We start from the raw sequence: 9462 nt of genomic DNA, 5'->3' as shown, positions 1-9462 counted from the left end.
AACAAAACATAACATACAAACCTAAAAACATACAAAAGAAGAAAAAAAAAAACAAATAACACAACAAAGCAAAGAAAATAAAATATAAAAATTTAAACAAAACACATAGCCAAGCATGAAATACAAGAAAATAAATAATTACAAAAAAACACTAACCATGAAAAAACAAAAGCGAAATCCAAACACAAACAAAAAAACGAAACAAACAAAAAGTTAATAAAAACAAGTTTTTTTATTTGTCATGTAAAATATTTACAACATAAAAACAGGTCTCAAATTAACATAAAAAGCATCGCAACAAAAACAGTGTTTTCACCTAAATCTAATTAAAGCCAGTACATCAGTATTATTCAACCCATCATTCAAAAGTGACATGGATGTATAAAAAAGTCAAGAATGCTTTCGGAACAGTACATGCAAGTTTATTAGTCATCTGTGTATTAACAAATATATGACAATATGTATTTGTTTTATGTGTTTATAATGACTGCAGTAAACACTGCAGTGGTAGAAAAACAAAGACAGCATTAAAACGTTTAAAAGTGCATAAGTTTTAAAACAGGTCCATAAAAAGTCCATAAGTTTGAAGAAATGGAGGCCCTCTTAGAAGTAAAAGATAAAACTAAAACTGCAGAGGTACATAAATAAAAGCAAAGCAACCCCAAACAGAAATGTTGCACAGAATATCCTGTGTTCCATCAGGATTCGTCTTTCCTGAAATGTTTACGCCTCCCTTCACACTTGTGTGGAGGAGGGTGGTGGGGAGTCTGCCAGGCGCATCGCCTCGGGGTGGTTGTAGGCGAAGCTGGTGTGGTAGCTGGGGCTCCTGGGGCTCCTGCTGCTGCGGCCGGGCGGCTTGGGATTGAACTTGGAACGGCGCTGGGCTATGACCAACCTCTGGATCAGGAACTGTCTGTCACGGCCCTCCTGAGGAACCGAAGGACACAGCGATGGTAGATTTTAGTCCACAGGGCCTTCAGCCACAAACCAAACTCAGATCAAATGACTCCTCAGAAAACAGTAAACAAACCATGGTAAGCTGCTCCCTCAGTTGGCTAATGACTTTCTTGTAACCTCTAGCGAGTGCGATCACATAAAACATGGCCAAACTGTAGAAAAAGAAATATTTTAGCAGCCAAACCGAGAAAAAGAAATATGTTCATTAAAGTTTAAAACACCAGATTAAACACAGACAATGTAACGACAAAGAACGAGGCGGCGAAGGTCTCAGATGAGAGGAAGCTGAGGAAGCGTTGGACTCCGTCTGGCAGCTGTGACACCGCGATGGGCAGCACCTCCCAGGAGGTGGTGTAGTTCATAAACGGTCCACAGGCCTTGGAAGAGTTTATTCTGTGCAAAAAGGAAGACTAAATCAGAACAAACATGTAAACTGAAGCCATACGTGAGCTTCTGCTCATTTAGAGTCAGAAGGTTCTAATTATGAGTTGGAAGATGTAAATCAATTAAGCTTAACTGATTACTGATTAAATATTTCCGTGTATTTCTGTTGTTGATTGTAATTTTGTTTTTCATTTTTTTAAATATTTATAAAAAACACAAAGAGATCTTTTCAATTTCTTCCAAAAGATTCTCTCTGTAGGCAAATCACTCCCATATTTTCTGGTCTTGCATTAAGATAAAGGCTTATTGGAAGTATGGGTCTTAAATTCCAACAACCCATTATGTTACTGCTACTCGGAGCTGTTCCTGAAGGCCTAAACGTGAATGACAAATATTTATTAAAAATCTTCAGTGCTACAGGCAAAAAACTGATTACTCGGAAATGGCTTCAACCTGACCCACCAACGCTAAAGGACTGGCTGGTACTGGTGGAAGAAACCCACAAAATGGAAAAGTTAACATTCATGCTGAGGCTGCAACTGGACCTTCATAAAAAGATTTGGAGCAAATGGACTAAATCTCCAGAGAGCGATGAATAATTCGGGTCTCTCCTTCCTCTTTTATTTAAAAGCTGCTCAAAAAATGGAAACTATATCTGTTTACGGTTTTTTATCCTGTAATCTGTTTAATACAGTCAGAATGTGAGTATTTTCTCTTGTCGACAGTCTGTTTCGGTTCTGAGTTTTTGTATGTGATTGTTTAAAAAAAACCTCAATAAACAGAAAGTAATAAAAAAAAAAAAAGATTCTCTCTGAAATCTGCTTCAGTATTTCCGTTTTTGTCTTGTGCCACTTTTAGCTCGTCTTCTGCTTCTTTTAAATCTCAACAACTTAGTTTCAGCTTCTTCAGCAAACCTCCAGAAAATCATTCATCATTTTCTACACGATTAAATTCCATCAGAAATCCGGATGAAACTTTGGAAATATCTGCAGGTCAAAACATCCTGATGCGTTTACTTTCCTTGGAGGTTTAATCAAACTCACCCAGTAACGCATAAAAACCACCCGACAACCTGAAGTGAAACCATAAGAAGACTCACTGCGCCACGCTAATTACAACCGGCAGGCTGGCGAGAATCAAGCCGATCAGCAGCACCACCAGGAAGAAGAAGGTGGACCTGGATGCTCGGAACGGACGAACAGACGGACGGCAGTTGTGAAGCAACGACGTCTACAAAACAAAAAAGGAGCCAAATCTGAAACCAACGTTCTTTCTGATCTAGAAGTTTGTCATAAAAGAAAAATCACCTTTTTGATGTAGAACATGAGGAAGTATTTGATGGTGCAGATGGCGGGCAGGAGGGGACAGTAGAAAGTGCCAATCCAGCAGATGGTTTGACCGTAAACTATTTGCAGCACATTTTGAGGTATAGAAAACTCTTGGTCACCCCAAAACTTGATCAGTTGACAGTTGCAGTATTTCACCAGAAACCTGAGGAGGACAGGGCGTCACGACTGTTAGAAACGACTGCAGAGGAATTTAACTTACGGGAAAAAAGTCAAAATCTTCATTAGAATATAAGTTCATCTGCACATGTTCTGAGCGTCAGAGTCAACAGAAGAGGACGGAAAGGGAGGAACTAATGACTGAGAAGAAAAAACAGGTTTTGGTGAATTTTATAACTGCTTACTGGTGTAGTTACCATGAAATCCCTCATCATCACAACAGAGAGAGACTAATACGAGCTCCCGTGAGACTAAATGTTTTATTTCTCGACGACTCTTACTTTCGAGGAAACTCCACAAAGATGGTGACCGCAGCGATAATGATGAAGTCAAAGATGGTGAGTTTGTACATCTCCTGGCCCACGCGGCTCTCCCAGCACTGCAGAGACAAAGACAGAAAATACTTTAAAAACAAAAGTAATTTTAATACACTGCCGAGGAAAATGAAGGCTACAATCTTTACAATATTTAGTAAGACCCTAAAATTCATACATGGGATCTATTATACTCTGGGCCTCCAAACTGCAAACCAACAGTGATCAATATCTCTAAAATGACAGAGTTAAAGCCATTTTTCTGGCAGCTGTTTGCATCAGATTGACCCAAAAACATTAATTAGTCAAAGAGGCGCCTCCAACGGTTACAATGTGAAGGTTTCAGTTATTCCTGTCCAGAGGTTCATGAGGTATTTTAAAAAATATATACAGTTTTAATAGAGTTTCAGAGATTCTCTATGCAATCCTGTGTTTTGGGGTCGTTTTTTTGGCAAATTACCTTGCAATGGTAACTTAAAACAGCAATAAAGGCAACAGCACACAGGTCGTGGTTGAGCCGCTTGTTTTGGTGTATAATCTGTGAGGGTGAACTCTTCTGTTTGTGTCGCGTTAAAGCTGAGGGAAGAGGAAGTACCTTTTTAAGAGACCTGTTCGGAGCGGCGCACGGCAGGAACGGAGAACTTACAGAGTAAAGGTCGGGGTTGTAGCCACATTCACAGAAGGCGTCGTCACATCTGGTGATCTTCCTCCAAAGAGAGAGGAGCAAAACGCCAATACTGGTCAACCGCATGAAGACGCATCTAATCAAAACAAAAGGAGAGAGAAATCCAAAGAATTACAGCAACAGGAGGATACGATGCCGATATCTGGAAATTCACGGTACCTCATGAGAGTAAACCGGATCTCAAAGGAAGGGGAGTAGTCTTCAAAGTTGATGATGAAAGAGAAGAGGACGGGGGTGATGAAGTTGGCCAAGGTAATAACGATGGAGGGAAGATACTCGGTAATAAGATCCATCAGGAAATTCACCTGCAGAACAGAAGACGTGACGTCAGGGTGTGTGGATTCTCGGCTGAAGAAGAAAACAGACAATGCTGATTCAGCAACACACACTGTTGTTTTCTGTTGTTTTATTTTTGCAATCTAACTGCTTCGGCACACTTTGTGTTCTTTTTGTCATTTAGGCATCAAAACGTTCACCTCGATCAGGACGGGCGCTATGACTTGATTTCTGTACCTTTTATGTTTGAAACTGACTGCCAACAGATACCTTAGGTATTTGTTTGGAATGTTACTAAAAACTGTTGAGAATAAACATATCATAAAAACCCTTTTACAGATTTCAATGAAACTCTCAGGCAGTAATTAATGGACGCGCAGCGACTTCAGAAAGCACAAAACTGGCTTTTAATCAGTCCTTTTTAGAGTTACTGAGCTTATATTTGGTGTGACGGTAGCTGTGAGTGATCCCTAAACATGCTAGAAGATCCATCAGGTTCTAGTTTAAAAAAAAACGCTGTAAACTACTGGTGAAAATATCTGTTAGCGAAATATCTCATGAACCGCAGAACAGAATTCAGTGAAACTCCCAGGAAGGGATCATCATGTGTTCGTCTACAGCTGATAAACTTATGGAGTCATTAGGATTTAAAACGAGAAAACAAAATCACGCACCAAGAGGCAGACTCCTTCCGAGTTTCTACAGGAACTTTTCTAGTTTTGTCTTCTTATGATACTTTTAGTTTTTATCTACTGTCCTGCACTGTGGTGTCCAATCCTGGTCCTGGAGGGCCACCATCCTGCAGGTTTTACTTGTCCCTCTGCTCCAACACACCTGATTTGAATCAAAGGGTGATTAACCGGCTTCTGCAGAACATGAAGAGGTGATTTACCCCAGAATCAGGTGTGTTGGAGCAGGGAAACAAGGAAAACATGCAGGATGGTGACCCTCGAGGACCCGGATTGGACACCCCTGGTCCTGCAGCTTTTAGTTACTAACTAACCTTTTACTACTTTTAACTAACCCTTTGTTACGTTTAGCAACCCTTTTACTACTCTAGCTTTTAATTAGCCCATTGCTACTTTTAGCTAGCCTTTTGCTGCTTTTAGCTTTGAGATAGCATTTTGCTACTGTTAGCTTTTAGCTAGTGTTCTGCTTTTTTTTTAGCTTTAACGACTCAATTTTCAGCTTCTTCTGTGAATTTCAGCAGAGCCTTTCAGCTCTCAGAGTTCACCCCGCGTTTTCTCGGGTTACCTTTTTCTTGTTCATTTCTGCATCCTGGGAGAGGGAGGTGGCTAAATAAATGCTGTAGAAGCAGGCGGCCAGCACGCCGATGACGAACACGTTGAGGACGAACCGGATGAAGTAAATCCGTAACCTCTCGGTTCTGGAGCGCTCCGCGATTTTCTGCCTGACCCTTTCTTCTTCCAGATCGATCTGAGGGGAGACAGACATACAACTTCTGAGGTGAGGCCGGAAGACGGATATTTTTTAAACACTCGACTGTGAAATGTTGTCATCAGGCTCCTAAATTTAGCCCAAATATGATTAAATGTATTCAACAATCATCATCAAAATCATGTTCATGTCAATTAAGTGGAAGTACACGACGTTCTTCTTTCATCTTGTCTCACGTGGAAAACATTTTACCACCATCGTACCACAATATACAATACAAGACAGTTGCCATATGAAAATGTTGGTGTTCAAACTATCCATCCAAACATTGGTTCTTTGTTCAAACTCAAACTGAAAGAACGAATAACAAACTGACCCTGAGCTCGTTGAGCATGATGCTTTTCTTCAGCTTCGCTGTCGTCTTGTTGGTGATGCAGAAATCCCAGCCAGCGAAAATCTTGTTGCAAAAACTCTGGAAGCAATCCTCATTCTGGACCAGGCTACGTTTGAATCCTGTAGCAGACCTGAAATGAGATAACGAACTTAAACCCGACGCCCCTTTTTAAATACGTGGAAGTTATCGCGAGTTTGCTTTTCTGTACCTTTTAACGATCCAGATGAGACTAAATAAGAGGTAAGCTACGGTTGTCAGCAGGTACGCCAGGGACAGATTATACGTGAAGTGTGGAAAGTGGATTTTGTCCATGTTGTAGAAACCGTAGAAAAGGTAGGTCCTTTCCATAAAACCCTGCAGATGCAACACAAAAGGTAAACCTAGAACCACATCGAAGGAATTTGTCCCCCTAAAACCCATCAAATGGACAGAACAGGAGCTTACTTCACCAGAAAGCAGGTCTGTAATTTGCTCATGGAAGTTGGGAAGAGCTCGAGGGTTTCCGATTTTGTAGGAACTGCAGTTGCCACCTAGATAAACAAGATATACTGCGAGCTTGAAACGGTTTCATTCTTAAGTTCTGTGCTGGAGCGAAACAAACAAACACCTCCTCACCGCCGCTCTGGCTCCAGGTAACATTCGCCGAAGTGTGGGGGACAATGATCATGGGGAGCATGACAAAAGCGAACATGAGCAGGAAAATGGCCAGGTTGAGCATCACCAGGAAGCGCAGAAAGTAGAAATACGACAGGATCCCAGTGCCAAACATTCCTGCAAACAAACAAACGAAAAATGAGACAGCGGGGGAAGGTTAAAGGCTAAACGAGCCCTGAGCGTCAGGGTTGTTCCTCCTCACCCTCTATCAGGCGGATGTCCTTCTTCCACAGCTGCAGATGGTTTTGCAACACTTTAGCATTCTCCCTCATCTGCCTGAAAACGTAGTTGCCTTTCCAATATTCCCAGCGGCTCAAATCTTGACCTTTTCCCAAACGTCTCCGCCTGTCGGACACAAAGCAGCGCCGAGTGGATGAGCGACAGGAACAGGTTCAGGCATGTTTGACGTAGAGAAAAGATTGTAGAAGTTTCCCCACTTTTCTCGACGTTTCTCGGCCATGGGCTGGACGAGTGCGTAGATGGGAAGCAGCTCCATCTCTTCCGCCGCCTCGTTTCGTCTGAAGGAGCTCTCAGCCCCTTTCTGGCTGTCAGAGGAGCTGAAGCGACCCCGTCGGGTCCCTCTCCATTTGGCGGTCATCCCGCGATTCAGGGAGGCCTGGTAGCTGGGCATTTGGTCCAGCAGTGGGTTTCGCCCGCTGTAATCGGTGAAGAACACTTGAAGAGAAAGGCAAAACCACCGTTGATGAAGTTGCACTTTTTATGTTGTTTGCTTTAAATGTAACAGAGCGTGCATTTAACATTTCACTGACAAAGCTTCGCATTACATGGATGTTTTTTTTTACTCAACAGTAAGAATCAGGCTTCACATATGAGTGTTTTATATTAAATTTTTAATCACTCGCTGCCGAAAGGAAACGATGGACGATAATGTTCTCGCCCAGCGTCTCTGTGTCCGTTTATCTCATGAACCATAAGACAAATCTACTGAAACTTGCAGGAATATCACTGAATCAGATTAACTTGGTTCAAGATGGCTGCCACAGACACTTGACCTTATAATAAATACACAGTAAAGGCTTTAAAGGTCCACTGTCCTGCATGTTTCAGGTGTTTCTCTGCTGGGACACAACTAAAAAAAGCAGGTTATTGGACCTTCAGAACCAGGCTTGGACACCCCTGCACTCAATGTACAGTTTGTAAAAAAAAAGACTTAGGATGAACCCCCACCACCTGTGGCCTTTCAGAGGTTTTATAATAAATCATTAACTAAGTGGACAAACTCTGCCTGTTTTGTTTTTAGCGGATGTCTGATCCAAGCACGGAGCTAGCAGGATCACCAAAAAAAATCAAACAACAAGTTTGTAAAGTTAGCTAAAAAAAAAAGAAAGATAAATATTCAGGATTACCTTGATCGGTCTCCATTGTTGATCCCAAATCGAAAACAGCCTCCGTAAAGTTTGACAGAAAGGATTACAGTCTGCTAACTGAACTTGAAGCTCGCAGACTTCGGATATGGGAAGTGCTTCTCCAAACAGGTTTTTCCAAAAGCGACTTCCTGAAACTGGAAGCTGCTGGTCTGGTAAAGTATGGAAGCCCATCACTGCCGTAATCACGTATTTAAAAAATAAATGAATAGACTGCATTAAAAAAAAAAATGTAAATGCTGTCTTTATATTTTGGCTTTGTTTCCCTGACTAGGTACAAATCTTTCTCTTAGGTTATGTTCACACTGCAGGTCTTAAGGCGCAGTTCTTTTTTTTGTGTGTGTGCGGGTGGCTGTTCACATCATAGTTTTAATGCGACCGTTATCAGACTCCAACGGGAATAGTTACAGCAAAGAAGAAGACGCGTCGTCACACACAGCACGCTGTGTTTATGGAAGTAAATATGGATGCCATATGTGTCGGCGTGTGTGGATCACTTCTGAAGCCGGTGTGCAATTCAAGCTAGCAAAGTTATTATCTGCCACGTTTGTTTAGTCCAGTGTTTACATTTGATCTTGCCGATTTTTAACGAGGTACTAAAAGTAGAGGAGAGAAACAAGCTCAATCACGCTACTTTCTAAACTATCCGACACCAACATTAGTATCATATGTTGGTGTAGATTCTCAAATTTAAGAAGTTAAAAAAAGATTCTGTAGCTGAAGACGGGGAGTTCCAAGCTTTAAACTGCATTAGTATAATGTGATGTGAAAGTCAGATAAAATGCGACATGACCGTTCAGACTGCAGTCGCTTTGAAAAACATTGTAAATGCAATAATTTAGTACCACATATGAAAGTGACCTGAGTTGGATTTGAAAAAAAAATAAATAAATAAAATATATATATATATATATATATATATATATATATATATATATATATATATATATCATTTGTCTCATTCAGACAGTTATAAAAAATAGTTATGGGTCACATGTGGGCAAAAAAAAAATCTAATTTGGGCCACTTTTGGCTCCAGTGTGAACATAGTCTGAGGGTCTCAAAACTTTGTAATAATGGGCGCTTTCCTAAAACACTTCAAGCTGGGCCTGAGGCGACTTGGCTGTCTCTGTGTGGGGGCTGAAGTCAGCCCACTGCTGTTATGTCTTTAAAGGGATAGTCCAGTTATTTTTGAAGTGATGTTCTGTCAATTAGGTGTCAGTCGTTAGTGTCTTATTATTTGTAAAATCAGTCACAGAGAGCGGCGTATGGAGAAAGAGACAAAAGTCTTCGACCAGGTTAGGCTAATGGCTCATCAAAAAAGTGCCAGTTTCTTATTGAATTTCAGGTCTTTAAAGCAACTTTTTCTCAAAAATGACATCCCGGTTTAAAAGAACATTAACCAATAATTAACCTCTACATTTATAAATGACACGGTTTGTTTTTCTTCGCTGCTGTTTTCTTAATCAAACAACATATCACTACACAAATGTATGTGTGCTGAGCATAG

General features: G+C 40.9%; 1 protein-coding gene across 1 annotated transcript; it reads right to left on the bottom strand.

The window, feature by feature from the left end:
* Nucleotides 1-405: 405 nt before the first annotated feature.
* LOC108236373 (transmembrane channel-like protein 7) lies at nucleotides 406-8090 on the bottom strand. Its single transcript, XM_017416975.3, has 16 exons — nucleotides 7935-8090; nucleotides 7005-7242; nucleotides 6770-6912; nucleotides 6529-6684; nucleotides 6358-6443; nucleotides 6122-6267; nucleotides 5896-6043; nucleotides 5376-5558; nucleotides 4005-4150; nucleotides 3807-3921; nucleotides 3128-3225; nucleotides 2649-2832; nucleotides 2441-2571; nucleotides 1195-1350; nucleotides 1031-1109; nucleotides 406-927 (listed from the first exon to the last, which is right to left on the bottom strand). Exons 1-16 carry the CDS (start codon nucleotides 7948-7950, stop codon nucleotides 736-738), a joined length of 2217 nt encoding a protein of 738 aa, XP_017272464.1. The 5' UTR covers nucleotides 7951-8090; the 3' UTR covers nucleotides 406-735.
* Between the last annotated feature and the right edge of the window lie 1372 nt (nucleotides 8091-9462).

The sequence above is a fragment of the Kryptolebias marmoratus genome, linkage group LG3 (genome assembly GCF_001649575.2).
Source record: "Kryptolebias marmoratus isolate JLee-2015 linkage group LG3, ASM164957v2, whole genome shotgun sequence".
NCBI classification, from domain to species: domain Eukaryota; kingdom Metazoa; phylum Chordata; class Actinopteri; order Cyprinodontiformes; family Rivulidae; genus Kryptolebias; species Kryptolebias marmoratus.
This window is presented reverse-complemented; position numbering and strand designations above follow the sequence as displayed.